This window comes from Salvelinus namaycush, chromosome 6 (assembly GCF_016432855.1).
Source record: "Salvelinus namaycush isolate Seneca chromosome 6, SaNama_1.0, whole genome shotgun sequence".
In the NCBI taxonomy this organism is placed as follows: Eukaryota; Metazoa; Chordata; class Actinopteri; order Salmoniformes; family Salmonidae; genus Salvelinus; species Salvelinus namaycush.
Window position 1 is genome coordinate 48180482 of NC_052312.1, and position 20054 is coordinate 48200535.

General features: G+C 44.3%; 1 protein-coding gene across 1 annotated transcript in view; it reads right to left on the reverse strand.

The window, feature by feature from the left end:
• Window positions 1-3161: 3161 nt before the first annotated feature.
• LOC120049164 (protein piccolo-like) overlaps window positions 3162-20054 on the reverse strand; it is a 72729-nt gene continuing 55836 nt past the window's right edge. Inside the window, exons 13-27 of the mRNA XM_038995392.1 lie at window positions 20023-20054; window positions 19535-19773; window positions 19254-19304; window positions 18997-19127; window positions 17320-17346; window positions 16445-16538; window positions 16230-16301; window positions 15842-16082; window positions 14929-15141; window positions 13364-13570; window positions 11250-11388; window positions 11090-11151; window positions 6142-6276; window positions 5705-5850; window positions 3162-3305 (exon numbers count right to left, since the gene is read on the reverse strand). The exon at window positions 20023-20054 is cut by the window's right edge and continues 36 nt beyond it. Coding sequence (XP_038851320.1) covers window positions 3162-3305; window positions 5705-5850; window positions 6142-6276; window positions 11090-11151; window positions 11250-11388; window positions 13364-13570; window positions 14929-15141; window positions 15842-16082; window positions 16230-16301; window positions 16445-16538; window positions 17320-17346; window positions 18997-19127; window positions 19254-19304; window positions 19535-19773; window positions 20023-20054 — 1933 coding nt within the window. The remainder of the gene's footprint in view (window positions 3306-5704; window positions 5851-6141; window positions 6277-11089; window positions 11152-11249; window positions 11389-13363; window positions 13571-14928; window positions 15142-15841; window positions 16083-16229; window positions 16302-16444; window positions 16539-17319; window positions 17347-18996; window positions 19128-19253; window positions 19305-19534; window positions 19774-20022) is intronic.

The following is a 20054-nucleotide window of genomic DNA, read 5'->3' on the forward strand; positions in this document are numbered from 1 at the left end:
ATTTCCATGTGTGTGTGTGTGTGTGTGTGTGTGTGTGTGTGTGTGTGTGTGTGTGTGTGTGTGTGTGTGTGTGTGTGTGTGTGTGTGTGTGTGTGTGTGTGTGTGTGTGTGTGTGTGTGTGTGTGTAGATCTTAGCTAGACCACACACATAGGAAAGGGAGGTCACTTTCAGGAGGACTTGGCCATGCATGGGTGTGGTATGAAGAAACTACTCACGCACGCTTGTATCAAAAAGGATCCATCTCAGGTGGGTAACCATTTTAGATAGAACATCAAGTCATTACATTGTTCAACTTTTTTTGGTCATTTTTCAAATTACATATATACTGGAAAAATAAAACTATTTAAAAGTGGGGGTGCGTAAAAACTGAGTGAAAAGCTAGAATCTGTTGGGAATGTGTCTCTGATGTCAAGAAAGTGTCTCCTTAGATTCTAGTCTATGTGAAGAGTCACTACTGTGTGTGTGTGTGTGTGTGTGTGTGTGTGTGTGTGTGTGTGTGTGTGTGTGTGTGTGTGTGTGTGTGTGTGTGTGTGTGTGTGTGTGTGTGTGTGTGTGTGTGTGTGTGTGTGTGTGTGTGTGTGTGTGTGTGTGTGTGTGTGTGTGAGAGAGAGAGTCTGCTGGGACATTGGGCTGAAGACTGAGTTTCTGGGTTGAAATAAAAGCACTGGATAATTTTGCTGAAAACAAAAAACCTTTCCAATTAGCTACGTACCGTACATCTAACATTTGATGATGTAAAAAACATATGAAAACAACAGCTTATGTGCAATAAATAAAGTTGCATTTAACAGTATGTGAAAGCATACTTATAAAAATCAAATCTTAAGAGCTATATGTTCTTATTCATTCCCAAACTTGAAGGCAGTAAAAAAACTATACATGTGAACAACACATCAACAGAATAACCCATTGTCCCCTAAAATGCATTGCTAACTCAGACTGTAGAATCTAGATTGACTCAGATAATTCAGACACAGTCACAACACGAAGTCTATGTTGCATAGAATCAGCTGGGTAGAACCTGTGGTGTTTGGTCAATGTTTGGCAAAGATCAAAGGTCAAAAGGTCACTATCAAACCAACCAGCCCTCACACCTTGACCCTACGCAGGATATCACTCTGAGTGTGTCCTTTCAACTGAAAGCCACGTTACACACCTTCAAATCTCACAGGTCCGTAGCTTAGAGATGCACACCAGCCCATAGCAAAAAAAATGTGTCACCAGGACTATGACAAACATACCAAAATGTAATCATTGTAGCATTTCTTAATCAAAGCAACTTTGATTGAACTCATCTACAAACAATAGCCCCAGCTACCAACCTCTCCCCATAGACAAACAGAGAGCCCAATAGGATAGTTAGTACCTAGACGTGATGGAGATAGACACACCAACAGAAACAGTCCAAAGCATGCCGCATCCACTAACTCCCCCACCCATTGAATTTGTATAGATAGACAACTGTTTGGAGGGGACCCTGATATATGAACCATGGGACACACTTTACTATACACAGGCCAAGAGGGTAATCAAGTATGGTCAACTATATTATATAACTATAATATATCACTATATAATTTATTTAATATATTCATTTGATATACTTATATATATTATATTTATCTATGAGTGGGGACATACTGTATATTCATCTATACATTCCCTAACTTGACAAAGTGCTAAGTAAAACATGACAGTGTGCATGTGAAGAGATATTTCAAATGTGTGAATGTAAGGAGAAGTCAGAACTACGCTAGTCTTATGCATAGCAGTTCACTGTGTATCTTACTAGGAGAAAAAACAGGCTTGAATCACAGCTAAAACCTGTGCCCAATATTTCACATTCCAAAAATAATATGTTATGCCACAATCATCCACAACGGATTGTCTGTGATAAGAATATATCTATTTATCTCTCACAACGACAGTGTACTCAACCATATACAAAGTCATCCTCATAGGCAACAATGCAACTTTTCACTGTCACGTTCATTAGGTCACCCAACCTAAAACATTTTGCAACTGAAAACTAAAATGAGCATTTCTTCCTGGACAACAGCAGGTAGTCCCTCCTTGTTTCGGTCTGTTTTCTTCCATTTGGTGCCTAATAAACATGACCCTGTGCACTATACTACCCAGTCTGTTAAAACCACACCAATTATACTTAGAACAATGTTTATATAATATATCTGATATATCAGCATCTAAATGTACATCTAGAGAAAGTAGAGAAGGGGAAATATTGTTGTGCCAAAATGTAAAAACATGCTTGCCAAGGGCTTTGTACCTTGTGCCAGATGAGGCAATCATTTCAAATCGAGAAATAGAATTAAAGTGAGATTATGTCACAAAATATACTGTGCGTCCCTGGATTCAAAATTCTTCATTCATCATTCAGTACTTAAACAATTGAGGAGAATAATCAATAAAACTCTAATAATCATAATTATAATACGAAAATAAGAGGTGCAATCTCCATAGAATAAATCTTCAACATTTAATTCCCAAAATGCTTCATAAATGAATTAAACTCTTCTAACAATATACAAAGCCATGAGGGGAATACCACAGGTAGTTATAATGTCATTCATAAATAAAAACATCTCCAGTCAAATGAAGCAATGAGAGAATCTGCACGTGTCCATCGCCTGTATTAATGTGTCAGTCTCTTACCATCATCTTTCTTTGTGTTTGAATGTGTTTGTGACTGTGTGTGTGTGAGCGTGTGTGTAATACCTGGTTGATTCTGTTCTTGCTTTGTTGCCTCAATGTCCTCCCTCCCCTGGCTACACTACTTCCTGTAAACACAAGTTAATTTCCTGTAAACACATACCTACTTCCTACCCACTACCCTTATCGCCAAATGCATGTCAAACAAAGGTTCTCTCCCCAATCCCCAGTCACAGCTCAAGCAATTCAAACGCTGACCCCTGACCCTTGACACCAAAACTCAAGATCCACAGGATACGTAAGAGATGTCTAACTCCCGCACCCTAACGGTCCTTGCCCCGACCCCAATGGTGGACCTGTGAGTATGTCCAGTTGGTCCATAAAGAGTGGATCAGTGATGGAGACAGTAAACTCGAGCGCCCTAGCCATCCTCGTCTTTCTCTCTGCGAGTTAAGAGCCTATAGAATAGACAAGGTTAATAGTAGGTTCTTTAGGAGTGGATCTGAGCAGAGCTAGCCAGCAGTTTGTGCCAGCTGACCACTCGCTTCCGCACATCCACCTTATCCAGCCAGATGTAGGCCTCTCCGATCAGGGTCTTCTTAATGAACTTCCCCCCATTGGACACCAGGAAGAGCTGGACAGAAGAGAGAGAAGAGTTAGACACCAGGAAGAGCTGGACAGAGCATAGAGAAGAGTTAGACACAGGGAAGAGCTGGACAGAGGAGAGAGAAGAGTTAGACACAGGGAAGAGCTGGACAGAGGAGAGAGAAGAGTTAGACACAGGGAAGAGCTGGACAGAGGAGAGAGAAGAGTTAGACACAGGGAAGAGCTGGACAGAGAAGAGTTAGACACAGGGAAGAGCTGGACAGAGCAGAGAGAAGAGTTAGACACAGGGAAGAGCTGGACAGAGCAGAGAGAAGAGTTAGACACAGGGAAGAGCTGGACAGAGGAGAGAGAAGAGTTAGACACAGGGAAGAGCTGGACAGAGAAGAGTTAGACACAGGGAAGAGCTGGACAGAGCAGAGAGAAGAGTTAGACACAGGGAAGAGCTGGACAGAGCAGAGAGAAGAGTTAGACACCATGAAGAGCTGGACAGAGGAGAGAGAAGAGTTAGACACAGGGAAGAGCTGGACAGAGGAGAGAGAAGAGTTAGACACCATGAAGAGCTGGACAGAGGAGAGAGAAGAGTTAGACACAGGGAAGAGCTGGACAGAGCAGAGAGAAGAGTTAGACACGGGGAAGAGCTGACAGAGCAGAGAGAAGAGTTAGACACAGGGAAGAGCTGGACAGAGCAGAGAGAAGAATTAGACACAGGGAAGAGCTGGACAGAGGAGAGAGAAGAGTTAGATACAGGGAAGAGCTGGACAGAGCAGAGAGAAGAGTTAGACACAGGGAAGAGCTGGACAGAGGAGAGAGAAGAGTTAGATACAGGGAAGAGCTGGACAGAGCAGAGAGAAGAGTTAGACACCAAGAAGAGCTGGACAGAGGAGAGAGAAGAGTTAGATACAGGGAAGAGCTGGACAGAGCAGAGAGAAGAGTTAGACACAGGGAAGAGCTGGACAGAGGAGAGAGAAGAGTTAGATACAGGGAAGAGCTGGACAGAGGAGAGAGAAGAGTTAGACACAGGGAAGAGCTGGACAGAGGAGAGAGAAGAGTTAGACACAGGGACGAGCTGGACAGAGGATAGAGAAGAGTTAGACACAGGGAAGAGCTGGACAGAGCAGAGAGAAGAGTTAGACACAGGGAAGAGCTGGACAGAGGAGAGAGAAGAGTTAGACACAGGGAAGAGCTGGACAGAGGAGAGAGAAGAGTTAGACACAGGGAAGAGCTGGACAGAGGAGAGAGAAGAGTTAGACACAGGGAAGAGCTGGACAGAGGATAGAGAAGAGTTAGACACAGGGAAGAGCTGGACAGAGCAGAGAGAAGAGTTAGACACAGGGAAGAGCTGGACAGAGGAGAGAGAAGAGTTAGACACAGGGACGAGCTGGACAGCGAGAGAGAAGAGTTAGACACAGGGAAGAGCTGGACAGAGCAGAGAGAAGAGTTAGATACAGGGAAGAGCTGGACAGAGCAGAGAGAAGAGTTAGACACAGGGAAGAGCTGGACAGAGGAGAGAGAAGAGTTAGATACAGGGAAGAGCTGGACAGAGCAGAGAGAAGAGTTAGACACCAAGAAGAGCTGGACAGAGGAGAGTTAGACACCAAGAAGAGCTGGACAGAGAAGAGTTAGACAATAGGAAGAGCAGGACAGAGAAGAGCTAGACACCAACAAGAGCTGGACAGAGGAGAGTTAGACACCAAGAAGAGTTGGACAGTGTACCGCTTCTACCCCCAAGCCATAAGACTCCTGTACAGCTAATCAAATGGCTGCCCCGACTATTTGCACTGCCCCCCCCCCCCTCCCTATGCTGCTGCTACTCTCTGTTATTATCTATGCACAGTCACTTTAATAACTCTACCTACAGTACTGTACATGTACATATTACCTCAATTACCTCGACACCGGTACCACCGCACATTGACTCTGTACCGGTACCTGTATACAGCCTCGCTACTGTTATTTACTGCTGCTCTTTAATTATTTGTTATTCTTATCTCTGACTTTTTAATTTTAGGTATTTTTTTTGTATTTTCTTAAAACTGCATTGTTGGTTAAGGGTTTGTAAGTAAGCATTTCACTGTAAGGTCTACACCTGTTGTATTCTGTGCTTGTGATAAATACAATTTGATTTGAGAGAGAAGAGTCATGTTTAGAACAGACATCTAGCATACACTTTTATCCAGAGTATTCTTGGTAACCAGGACCAAACATTGCGAGCGTGCGAGCTGGCCGGCTACTCGATTTATGTAACTTTCTGTCACAATAGTTCATATCCAGCGTGACACACAGAGCATGTGATATAGTGGGCAGCAGTACAGAGCACACACAAGCATCCTACGTATTATACTTTAAATGACATATAACAGTATCTAAGACAAGAAAAGAGATGCACGATGTAAATAGACATTCAGGCAGGCAGACAGGCAGACAGACCTGCAGAGAGTGGCCGGTGGGGTTCATGCAGAATCTGAAGGTCTCGTTGAAGGAGGGCTCGCGGTCGTGACGACATACCCGGGTCTTCTTCTTGATGATCCTCTTCTGGGTCGCAATGTTCACCACATACAGCTTCACATAGAGGTCTGTAGATACACACACACACACACATGCACTCATATAAACACACACTACATTTGTCACAAAAGAGTTATCTTCTATTTTCTGAAACAGTGTGTGTGTGTCTGTGTGTCTGTGTGTTTGTGTGTCTGTGTGCGTGCGTGCGTGCGTGTGTATGTGTGTGTACCTGAATTCACATGTATCTGTACCATTTGAGTGTTCGTGTGTGTGCGAGCGAATGTGTATCGACATGAGTGTGTAAACGTGTGTGTGTGTGTACATGTTTGTGTGTAATGCACATGTGCATATAGCAGTACCTGGCAGGTGGTCTGGAGACTTGAACTTGTAGGTGATGTTTCTGCACTGAAGAATCTCCAACACCAGCTGGTCTCCCTCTGTCTTCAGCTCCTTCCTCAGAGCTATCTTGATCTCTCCCATTACCTGGGTCTTACCTACACATACACATACACACACATACACACACATTAACACCCTTCTTTCTTTTCTCTACAAAACTCTTGAACGTGCCGTCCTTGGCCAGCTCTCCTGCTATCTCTCTCAGAATGACCTTCTTGATCCAAATCAGTCAGGTTTCAAGACTAGTCATTCAACTGAGACTGCTCTTCTCTGTGTCACGGAGGCGCTCCGCACTGCTAAAGCTAACTCTCTCTCCTCTGCTCTCATCCTTCTAGACCTATCGGCTGCCTTTGATACTGTGAACCATCAGATCCTCCTCTCCACCCTCTCCGAGTTGGGCATCTCCGGCGCGGCCCACGCTTGGATTGCGTCCTACCTGACAGGTCGCTCCTACCAGGTGGCGTGGCGAGAATCTGTCTCCTCACCACGTGCTCTCACCACTGGTGTCCCCCAGGGCTCTGTTCTAGGCCCTCTCCTATTCTCGCTATACACCAAGTCACTTGGCTCTGTCATAACCTCACATGGTCTCTCCTATCATTGCTATGCAGACGACACACAATTAATCTTCTCCTTTCCCCCTTCTGATAACCAGGTGGCGAATCGCATCTCTGCATGTCTGGCAGACATATCAGTGTGGATGACGGATCACCACCTCAAGCTGAACCTCGGCAAGACGGAGCTGCTCTTCCTCCCGGGGAAGGACTGCCCGTTCCATGATCTCGCCATCACAGTTGACAACTCCATTGTGTCCTCCTCCCAGAGCGCTAAGAACCTTGGCGTGATCCTGGACAACACCCTGTCGTTCTCAACTAACATCAAGGCGGTGGCCCGTTCCTGTAGGTTCATGCTCTACAACATTCGCAGAGTACGACCCTGCCTCACACAGGAAGCGGCGCAGGTCCTAATCCAGGCACTTGTCATCTCCCGTCTGGATTACTGCAACTCGCTGTTGGCTGGGCTCCCTGCCTGTGCCATTAAACCCCTACAACTCATCCAGAACGCCGCAGCCCGTCTGGTGTTCAACCTTCCCAAGTTCTCTCACGTCACCCCGCTCCTCCGCTCTCTCCACTGGCTTCCAGTTGAAGCTCGCATCCGCTACAAGACCATGGTGCTTGCCTACGGAGCTGTGAGGGGAACGGCACCTCCATACCTTCAGGCTCTGATCAGGCCCTACACCCAAACAAGGGCACTGCGTTCATCCACCTCTGGCCTGCTCGCCTCCCTACCTCTGAGGAAGTACAGTTCCCGCTCAGCCCAGTCAAAACTGTTCGCTGCTCTGGCACCCAATGGTGGAACAAACTCCCTCACGACGCCAGGTCAGCGGAGTCAATCACCACCTTCCGGAGACACCTGAAACCCCACCTCTTTAAGGAATACCTAGGATAGGATAAAGTAATCCTTCTAACCCCCCCCCCTTAAAATATTTAGATGCACTATTGTAAAGTGGCTGTTCCACTGGATATCATAAGGTGAATGCACCAATTTGTAAGTCGCTCTGGATAAGAGCGTCTGCTAAATGACTTAAATGTAAATGTAAATGTTAATTCACATACACCGGTGGACGTTGGTGCCGTTTAAGATGAGGGAGGACGATTATTTTTTTTCATGAGCATGGCCTTATTTCTATTACAGCATATTGGATGACTGTCATTCATATTCCATTCACCCAGTTCAATATAACAGCAATAGGTTTAGCTACTACATGATACTACAGTTTTCCCTGTACCCATCATGAGGTTGCTAGAACCTAGTCTGTGAATGCAAGTTTACAATGTAGGTGCACAGGTCGAGAGAAATTTGAGCATTCAAAGTGACAGACATTGACACATTCACTCTTGCCTGCCTCTAGCTGAGCTAGGGTGTAATCATTAGTCCAACAGTTGAATATGAGAGTTTTCATTCGACAAATTCAGGAATGTTTATCACTGCTTCATTCCGTTTGCTTCTGTAGGGTGAATATTGAAAAAACTGGAAAATATGCGCACATTTTCAAACGGCCTCTTAAGAAATTTTTGATATTCCAATATGCATATATTTACTATTATTGGATAGAAAACAGTCTATAGTTTCTAAAAACGTTTGAATTATTTCTCTAAGTTGAACAGAACTATTTTTACAGCCCATTTCCTATCCAGAATTGAGATTTCCAAAATGCGATGTCTCTCTTTAAGACCTTGTCTATAAAAGGTCATGACACTTAGGACCGTAGAAACACGTCATACGCCTTCATCTGGGTGTAATGCGGAAGTGAGAGTTGAAAGGAGTCGAATATCTCTTCCAGGGACTGAATAGTACATCTTCTTGTGAGACCTGCGCAGTTAAAAAAAATTTCCGGGCGGGAGGCAGAATCTGGACTCGGCTCCTGGAAGACGCTCGATAAAGGTGAATATGATCTCTGGCTACGATATTATTTGATACATGTCACAAAATCATCCTAAAGTATGTTTTTTCAATATACTTTAATTATATTATTGCAATTTATTCTGGACTTTAGACGTGATGCTTTGGAAGAATTTTTTGAAGAAGGAGAGGTTAGCGCCGCACGGCCATTGTGCTTGCTAAACCAAGAGGGAAATAGTTGGTTCTGGAACCCAACTAAAGACTGTACTGGACAATGGACCCCGTTACAACATTCTGATGGAATATCAACAAAGATAAGGACCCAATTTGGGATGCTTTTTCATATATCTGTCGAACTGTGCTATGCTAGCGCTTGACTAGAATCAATGCTGCCGTATGCTAGCTAATGTTGTTAGCTAATATAACGATATATTGTGTTTTCGCTGTAAAACACTTCAAAAATCGGAAATATTGGCTCTATTCACACGATATCTGTCTTTCATTAGCTATCCACCATATGTTTTTCTGAAATGTTTTATGAGGTGTAATTAGTAGTTGACGTTGGTGTCTGTATTTTCTCTGGCTACTCCCGTGTGATTTCAGACTGTAGCTATGCTGTAGCAATGATGGGAGCAGTAATGTAAAACTGATTTATAGCTAAAATATGCACATTTTATGAACAAAACATAGATTTATTGTGTAACATGTTATAGGACTGTCATCTGAGGTAGTTTTTTCTAGGTTCTTTAGGTTGGGTCTAGGTTATTTAGGCTGGCTTGTGCATGCTACTTGAATCATAATTCATACATCATAATCATAATCATACGTGTCTGTCCACTTTTTTATTTGGTGGTGAGCTAACATAAATATATGTGGTGTTTTCTCTGTAAAACATTTAAAAAATCGGACATGTTGGCTGGATTGACAAGATGTTTATCTTTCAAATGCTGTATTGGACTTGTTAATATGTGAAAGTTAAATATTTTTAAAAAATAGATTTTGAATTTCGCGCCCTACAATTGAGTTGGATGTTGTCACAGTTGTACCGATATCGGGACAGCCCGCCTAACAGGTTAACAAATGTTTTTTTCAACAGAATCGGCGGAATGAATACACCCGTGATCACATGCAAACACAGTTCACTTTGATCCCTTTGATCGTTGTGTAATCCCTTACCACATCTACGTGCTCTCCTCCTCTCACCTTTTCCCTTCGCTTGTGGACTTCAGTGCACAACACATTAGCTGCCTGTCACCAGGCAACAAAAAAATCCAAGCCAAACCTTCATATCATAACCGCTAACTGCTACACACAGCCTACATCGTTGTCACCATATTAACGTCATAGTCAACATAGCTACTAGAACTAATGCGTTAGTAAACCCGCTATAATCATGCAGTACAGTGTACAGTCAACAGCAAGCAGTTTAGCAGTTACACCGGCGGGCCCCTGTGGCAATAAATGAATAAGAAAAAAACGTACCTTAACTTGGAAAAGTTCCAGTGTTGGATAGCCATATCCAGCTAGCTAACATTGCATCCCTCTCTGTTTGAGCCGGTTTGTTTGAGTAGGCTAAACTAGCTAGCTGCATTCGCTAGCTAAGTGAAAGTGAAAAAAAATACAACTAAATATATCACTCTCTCCTTCATTTTTAAAGAAATTAATTTGTTCAAAACTGTTCAACTATTGTCTTTCTCTTTGAGTCAACTATTCACCACATTTTGTGCACTGCAGTGCTAGCTAGCTGTAGCTTATGCTTTCAGTACTAGATTAATTCTCTCATCCTTTGATTGGGTGGACAACATGTCAGTTCATACTACAAGAGCTCTGATAGGTTGGAGGACGTCCTCTGGAAGATGTCATAATTACTGTGTAAGTCTATGGAATGTGGTGAGAACCAATAGCCTCCTAGGTTTTGTATTGAAGTCAATGTACCCAGAAGGGGACGGAAATTAGCTGTGCTCCGGCTACACCATATTGCTTGCCTACAGAGTGCTGTTGAGTCTACTGTAGACCTTCATTGCAAAACAGTGTTTAAATAAATGATTTGGTGACGTGAATATATTTAGTATAGTTTTATCTAAAAAGGATAACTTTTTTAATGTTTCACTATTTTAATGATATTCAATAACGATGATGGTCCTCCCCTTTCTCCTCTGAGGAGCCTCCACTGATCACTAGTGTTCCTTCCATGACACGTGTCAGTACTGTATGAAGTGTGCTCATAAGGTCAGATGAATGTGACTGGTGCTGTCACTTCTTGATGACTTATGACTTCACACCAATCACAACACTCACACTGGGATTCAACTAAACCTGCCCTAGAGAGCAGACCAGCTAACCATAGTTATATCTGAGGGATGTGTTGACACATACTGTACACACTGAAGCTCACAAGGACATACTCACACCTATACACACACATGCATGCACACCATAGAATTACGCTTCCACCTCCAGGTGGTATACACACACACACACGCACACACACGCACCACTGTGACTTACCCTCAGAGTCCATATGGCCCATTGGTGACATCATCACGTCTGTGCCATTTGGAATCTTCCCACTGTCCGGAACAAGATCATATCAAAATACAGAAATATACACACTGAGTGCACAAAACATTAGGATGTAAACTACAGTATATACAATAACCAAACTCACAACCGAGGGACCTGGAAGATGGCACTGTCCACGGCATTAGTCCCACCCTCATCCTCCAATAGGCTGTAAGCACTGCCACTCAGACCGCTGTCCAATGAGGCGGCTGTTACCGGAGCGTCGCCGGACCTGCCGGGCTGTGCTGTATGGAGATTGGACCACACAAGTCATGAGAGAGAGAGAGGGAGCCCTATATAGGCCTGGTTGAGAATGTACTGCCTTATGTGGGTGCACTATAGGTCTCAATAAAGGCCTGTGTAACTGTCTCCTTTGGTTCCATTTTTGATATAGTATTACACCACTCATGCCTACCGTTACCATATTAAATATTATTTAGCACTTTGAGTGTGATGTATAGCTCTTCCACTTTACGTGACATAACATGGTGTGTGTGTGTGTGTGTGTGTGTGTGTGTGTGTGTGTGTGTGTGTGTGTGTGTGTGTGTGTGTGTGTGTGTGTGTGTGTGTGTGTGTGTGTGTGTGTGTGTGTGTGTGTGTGTGTGTGTGTGTGTGTGTCTTATCTACAGAATAAGGGCAGCCAACACCTCTCCTCCAATACACACCAAATTGTTATTATGAATAGCACCACAATACTATAGAAGACAGGCATGAAGCATACATGTATGGGCAGATGTAGTAGCATACATACAGTATCATCTCTCACACATAAACAGGACAACATTTTCAAACTGCTTCATCATTGGACACACAGAGAGAACACAAGGACATAGACACATAACGATCCAGAGAAACAGTATCAAACATTAAGCAACATAAATATGTTCACAACAGACCAAACAAAAGGCCCACAGACCCTATTACGCGTTAGTAAACTAAATGTTGGACTAAGTGTGTGTCTCGGCTTTGTGGGGATAACTAATCATTTTACTCTAAAACACATTGGTGTAAAGTTACTTATAAGCAATTTTACATTTGTTATGCAATAATCACAATTACATCTTAGTAACTGATTATAGTTTCAAAACTTGAATTGTTTAAATGCCTATATATGTGTTTGCTTTGCAAAAGTTACGTATAATAAATGCACTGTTTATATTCACAGCAACTTCTACAGTAAGTAAGTGTGTTACTGACTGGGTTTGACCTGGGTCTTCTTTGTTCCACAAGACTGTGTTAGCCAGCTGAGCTAAAGCCTAGGCAGTAGCTCTGAGATCTAAATGCCAAAACAAGTTAAAATCACTTCTTTAGGTCTGGCAAGGTTATACACAAAACCACCTCTGTTACATAGTGCAGTGGTGAGATAGATATAGAGTATGACTGGTCGGTTGTGAATGGCGTGGCGTGGGATGTGTGAGTCACGTGACATGAAACTGGATCTATGCCGACGCTCTTCTCTCAGGCCTCTCGACACGACAAGAAAAAATAAACGTTTGCTAATACTATACCAAGTGAAAAAAACGGAGTAAAAAAGTGTACAGGTACTTTATAAATTATTATAAACTGCCCTGAATGCTGATTGGCTGACAGCCGTGTTATATCAGACCGTATACCATGGGTATGACAAAACATTTATTTGTACTCCTCTAATGACGTTGGTAACCAGTTTATAATAGCAATAAGGCACCTCGGGGGTTTGTGATATATGGCCAATATACCACGGCTAAGGGCTGTGTCCTAGCACTCCACATTGTGTCATGCTTATGAACAGCCCTTAGTCATGGTATATTGGCCATATACCACACCCCCTCAGGCCTTATTGCTTAATGGTTTTATGGTAATTGCTGTCAAAGCCTGATTTATGGTTAGGGAACAATGCCGGAGCCCTGGATTGATAGTCTATTTCCTGGTATTAGCAAACTGTGTCCGCGGTCATTAAGAAATTGTGTCTCGCTGCATGAATCTCTGGCTGTGTGGCTGGCTGTGTGGCTGGCTGTGTGGCTGTGTGTTAGCTCTTTCTTTCTCTCTCTCTCTCTCTGGTCACAATCTCTCCTAAGATCCCTTTCTGTCTGTTGTACCTTGTCAGATCTCTTTTTGTCTGTTGTATTGTGTCAGATCTCTCTCTTTCTGCAGGTGTGCGTTAGTAGTATCCCAGCCTGTCTCTCTCCGGCTGCAACAATCTTTGCAGTCAGTCACACGACAGAGACGTGCGACTCTCACCTCCTTCCCTCTGTGGCCTCTCTTCAGACATGGCTTTCCTGAAGGTCATGTGTCTGCCGTCTGCTTGGCTCCTATTGGCTGATGCTGCCGGGCCCGGCGGGGCGGGGAGCGAATCGGATTGGGCTTTCTGAATGGTGAGCACGCCCACTATGGTGTGTCTGTGGTGCCTCAGGGAGAGGCGGCCTCTTTGGGCTGGGGGGTAGGAGACTGGAGGGGGTAAGGGGCGCAGGCGCAGGACAGGGTCACGCCAAGGGGGTAGAGGGCAGAGGTCAAGGCCGGGGGCAGGGGGCGGGCAAGATGGAGACTCAGAAAGCAGGAATATCATCACCATTGAAACCAGCTTTACTGTCAGTCACATGCAGCCACAGTGCGCGGTGCACAGTTGCCCCGGCCCTCCACATCACATAGGGGTGGGGCGTGGGGCGTGGGGCGTGGGGCGTGGGGCGTGGGGCGTGGGGCGTGGGGCGTCTACTGATGTGCATTGTGGTCCAAAAATAAAAAAGGGTGGGTGGGAGAGGGGCAGCGGACTGCATGCACAGCCATATCCGAGTGGAGTAGCTTCAGAAAGTCGGCCATTTTGGTATAAAACAGAAACCAAAATAAGTCCAAAACACAGGGAAAAAAAGGGATAATGAAATTTAAACGGAGGGAGAGGGTTAGGTTGGGAGACTTTCTTCTGAGTTCATCGTTGTAAATGCTTGGATCAGGTAGTTCAAACGATTCAAGTGATATCTAAGTGTAATTCCTAGCCTTCCCTCTCTTGGACCATGACACCATGGCTAGTCCAAACTGAATCAAATATACTGTGTCTACTAATCTACTGAGTCTACTGTGTGTACCATGGTAGTCATTGGCTTGATTAGTCATGTGAGAGCCCTGGCAGTGGTGCTGTGTTCGGACACTGATTGACAAGTGGTCCCAAAGTGACTTTTCAGAAGCCCTACTTGTTTGTCGGGAGTCAGTCTTGTTTAAGATTATCATTGTCATTCTGTGACATTCTGTTAACTGTCTTACAAAATTAAATAATACAAGAACATTTAAAATAATGTTTGAAACAAACTTGGTTTAAGGGAGGATGATTAAGCCTGCAACCTTATGATTCGTTATTTAAACGTTTAGTTCCAATTTATGACATAATTTAACAGAGGGTTTAGTGTCTGTTTTTAGAAACATTACTTTAATTGTAGTAATTGTATATTTCCTCTTTATCAAACTTTTATCCAGTGAAGTATAAAAATGTTTTTAACAGCAATCTTTGTGGCTCTGGAGGTTCATTGAAACAGGGTAAACTTAGGAGTAAACTTAAGTGTAAACTCTAAAACAAGAAGTGCTAGAATATGGTAAGTATGATGCTGGATCTACACACCGTGGGAACATACAGAAGAGAAGCAGTGAGGGGGGAGTACGGAAGGCACCAGAAGTAGGAAAATAAAAAAAGGAGGGTAAAAAAATAGAAGGAAAAGGGGAAAAAAGAGAAAACAAAGAAAACAGCTCAAACTGGACAGAAGGGGGAACAGATGAGCGTGAGGCGGCCATGCTGCGGAGGCTTTATTTGCGTCTTTTACTTGGTTGGAGGCGGTGCTGTTGCTGCGGAGCCGGAGCTTCACCCGTTGCTACAGCGACACCGCCGTCGCCATCCTGCTGGTGTTGCCTTGCACTTTTGCGAGGCGCCGCACGTGGAGCCGCACGTGGCGTATGTTGGCTGTGGCCCTCGGACGGGGAAGGCTTCGATGTGCCGGGGCTACTGTGAGATTTCTCAATAGTGGGCACCTGCGTGTCTAGAACAACCAAATTCACCAATTACCATCTATCATTACCATTAAAGCTACCATCTGTTGTTGTGCTCTTCTGTTTTTACATCAGGGCTAGATAGCTACTAAGCTACATGCCACATTCTGTAGCGCCCTTTTTAAATGACCCTTTGGAAGTGGGTATTTTCCAATTGTTTGGGCCACATAAGTTTTCCACTTAAATTTGGGGTTTTCCAATGAAGTTTGGGGTTAAGACTGAGGAGGTGGGGGTTGTTTTCAAAGCCTTCCATGGCCATGTTGTGTAAGGACGGGAATGGAGGAAGCTGAGAGTAGGAAAAGTCTGAGCTGAGTGGAGTCATGGCAACAGCAGAAAATAAAAACATGGCAAAGCAAAGAGCATGAATCCGAAGCTATAATGGGTGAGTCTGAATAGTGAGGGAGGAGTGACAGAGAGAGAGAGACAGGCAGAGAGATAGATAGGCAGACAGAGAGAGACAAAGACAGATAGGGAAAACGAGAGAGAAGAGAGAGACAAAGACAGATAGAGAAAACGAGATAGACGAGAGAGACAAAGACAGATAGAGAAAACGAGAGAGAGAGAAATAAAGAGAACAAAGGAGAAAGGGAGAGAGAACCAGAACAGGTACAGATAGAGAGAAAGGAGTAGGGTAGGTTGTTCATGATGACTAAGAGGCCAGAGGGAAGGGAAAGACAGAACCTCTCCTACCCTTGGCTGGATCAGGGAAGATCCCGTGGCTCCGGCTCTTGATGACCGACGACTTGGGCGAGTCCTGGTTCCCGTGGGCGGGGGTTTTGGGGGAGGCGTGCTGCGAGGGGGGCTTGGGGGAGTGCTGGCGCCCCTGTGCTGAAAGGGAGCGCCGGTGGTGCTCTCCCTCACTCTGTTCCTTCAGAGGGAGCCAGCGTGGGACGTTATCCATGTTAGCTGTGTTGGACAGGTCCATCAACACCTAGACGAACACCCACACACATCCCCTTTAACATCAACCTCACATAGTGGATGGCTGCTACTTATAGGTAACTTACAGCAGCATCACAGTAATGTATGTCACCCTCACGGAAGTGCTATGGACAAAATGCATGTCTCTCTCTCTCACCTCTCCCAGAAAGTTGTTGGAGGAGCACTTGTCGTAGTCCCACACGCTCACCTCCAGCAGCTTCTTCCTCAGCTGAAACACAGCGCACACACACCACACACACACATTATTATTCCTCTAAACTCACAAATGCAGTATTCACAGTAACCAACACACGTCAAACACACAGGACATTGTGTTTATTCCAAAAGCAGTGAGTGATACTGTACCAGTACCTGTTCCAGGTGGATGTTCTTATAGATAACAGTCTGGTTCCACTCTGGGTTCAGACTCTGGCCAGCTTGTTTTGACCTCCTCTTATTCTCAGCACTGGAATCACACACAGACACGTAGACAGAGCAGGCCATTAGCAAGGTATGCACACACACACACACACACACACACACACACACACACACACACACACACACACACACACACACACACACACACACACACACACACACACACAAAACACAAAACACAAAACACAAAACACAAAACACAAAACACACACACAAAACACAGAAATTCAGAGCACAATAGCACAATGTTAGGGTGCAGGGCACAATGAAAGGAAGTAGCGAGCTATGTTAAGATGTAGGGCACAATGTAAGGGTGTACGGAACAATTTAGGGCACAATTAAAATGGAAGACTTTAAGGAACAACACTGGATACAACGGAAATCACAATACCAAGAACAACGTCAGGGTGAAGTACAAAGTAAAACACAATGTTAGAAAAACTATTTAGGGTATTTTATATGTCTGACGGACATGTAGGGAAATGAGTTATGGGAAAGTGGGGAATCATATGTTAGGTCATATCGTAGAGATTAGAGGTAGAGTCTACTGTAGTATGCATATTAGAACACAATCTAAGGAGGTAGGGAACAATATGAGGGCATAGGGCAGAAGTGTACAATGCATGGGAGTGGAAAGGTGTTAGAGTGAGTATATAGTGACTTGCTGGGGTTATACGCTCGTCACCAGCTCCACATGCATTGGGCCCTGAGCCTTCAACTCAATCGTCATCACAATCCAGGTCCAACCTTACTACAACCTAACAACAACCATCAAAGTCAAAAGTCAGAGTGGGCAAATCACATACCTGGCATTCTGGACAACCATGACCTGACTGAATGTGTCCAGCATGCATTAAATATAAGAACAGCACAAAAACAAGGGTCAGTGTCAGGGGGAGGGGGGTAGGAGTGTGTGTGGATGTAGTTTTGGTGGAGGGGGGGGGGGGTGGTTAAGTGAGCAGTGAGGGTACAGGTGTGTGGTGGGGGGGGGGGCAGTGTGTTGTGTGTGTATTTGGGGAGGTCAGTAACAGGGAAATGGGCATGGGGCACAGGATATGTGTTGGGGCAGTGAGAGAGGAATGTGTCTGTGTGTATTGTGAGTGTGCATTTTCCCCCAGCGTGTGTGTGCTTGTATATGCATGTGTGTAACACTATAAAAGTCCAGTGGTCCCTAAGGACTCCATAGATAAGGGTAGGGTAAGTGGGAGAGCTGATTACAACATGACATAATCACATTGAGCACTGAGATCCAGACGGCTACAGTGTGGATCGTATTACAAGCTATTATGAGTCTTATCGATTTCCCTGCTCTATTCCGCCTAGCAACAAGAGCAAAGGCGAAAACTCAGCAGAACTACATGGCAAAATATAACATAATTTACATCATGTTTAGGGTATTACATGTGTGTTGTTTGACGCTGATTAGGTGTTAATGACTCCCTTCATAAAAACTAAGTATCAAATGTCTACATAGAAACAGTTCCTAGAATGGTTATTACATGTCATGTCATGTGACAGGCTTGTAACAGGCTTATCAAAGTGGCATGATGGAATTGATCTGACATCAGGTGTGGGTGTATAGAACACAAAACATGCCATGGCCAGCTAAAATCAATCGTAAATCGATTTTAAGATGAATGGGAGTTCGTTCTGAGCTTTTCAAAACGGCTTCCTTTTGAAGTGGTCTAGCCATGGTTTTAATGGTAATCTTGGTTCTATGCATTTCTTCCGTATGAATGCGTTTGTCTACATGACCTGAAATTCATAAGGCCTTTTACACACGTGAAACACCCTGAAACTAAACGAATCACCTTTCTAGTGTTTTATATACACTTAACACAATTACAGTAACACTTTACCACAACCATTCAACACTGCTATCGATAATGCTTCCACTGCGATATGACACAGTTCATTATTAACTGACAGTGATGCACATCCGACAAGGAAATGCTCTGGTAACATTACAGAGCATAGATACATGGACAGAGCACAGCAACAGAGCAGGGATGAAAAGTGAAAGAGTTACATAATGGCTGTAGTGTGTAGGCTACTATAGGTGATCTGTGAAGTATACTTAACTTCTCTCACCAAAGAGATTGTTCTCTCCTTGACTTGACTTGTTCCAGTGTTTCTGTCCCTACCTCTCTGCTTTAGTCTAGAATCCAAACGGAATACCACTCCTCACTGCCTGCCTGCAAACTAAACTGAATATACTTTCATTTCAATTTAAAAAAAAAAAGAGTGATATTCAGTTTCGATTTGAGACTAGCTTTCTCTCTTTGGTAGGGTAGTAGAATTCTGTTAAGTTTCCCAAAATTCCCAAGTTTTCCAGAAATCCGGTTTGGAGGACTCCGTATAAGCCGCTTATTCTCTCCTGACTCCAAGAATCTTCCAGCCAGGATTTTATGGAAAACCTGGGAATTTTGTGAAAGTTAGCAGAATTTTGTAAACCCTACTCATAGCGTATCCAATAGACTCACCCCCTCCCAGGTAGGAGGTAGACTTTGACGAAGGGGTCGGAGTAGCCGTTGTTGTCTCGGGGGGCCAGGTTCCTGGCTTGGAGCACGTGAACAATCAGGTTCCCCAGCTGCTTGTCATAGTTGATTTGAAGCTGCAAAATCAAGAGACAGTGGAATCTCAACGAGACGACCGGTCTTAGTAAAACACCTTATGAAGTGCATGGATATACAAGCAGTGGTGAGTCAAGGAATCTCAAAACAAGGCTTGGTCATCTGACCTGTATCTCTCCAGTAACAGGGTGGGATTGTGTCTTCACTGCGTCCGCAGACTGGAAGACGAGAGAGAAACACATTTAGAAACAGCAAGTGTGTGTGTGTGCATGTAAAGAACTGTCAATGAGTACAGAATTATGCTACAACATACAGTATGTGCCAATATAGAATTGCCTGTTTATTGAAAATTAGACAGTTCTTTTAAACATAAAATATGTTCTAGTCATGCAACCAGAAGATGAAGCCTGTGTTCAATTTATCTCCACATCATCCTCCACCCGTTTACCTTGCTGCTGTGGCGTTTCTTGCTGACGGAGGGCGACCCCGGCTGGCCCGGACTCTGGATGGCGCTAGAGGCGGCCGAGGCGGCGCCTGAGATGGCAGAGTGGGGTCCTTTCTCTCCCCCCGTCGTGGAGGAGGAGGATGTGGCGGTGGTAGGTGGAGGAGCCTGCTGCTGGGACACCTTCTGTAGCTCTGCAGCCAGCTGCTTCGGATCCACCCCCGGAGACCTGGGGGGTCTGTCACCTAGAGCACAGACACACACGTACGGACACAAATTCACAAAGAGAAACACACACACACACACGTTTGAAGTTATGGAATCATTCACTGTGGTAGAGGCCATAGCGATTTAAATATTCTAGTTGCAGAGCCTTAAGGGATTTTGTACCTTTAGTGAGAGAGAAGGTAAAGAAAAATGAGAGAGAAGGGGAATATAGCAGAGAGAGAGGGGGGAGGACACCCTGGGGTGAAGAGGCTAAGCTCTTACTCTACCTGGTTTGCGCTGGTCCGGGAGATCAAGGTGC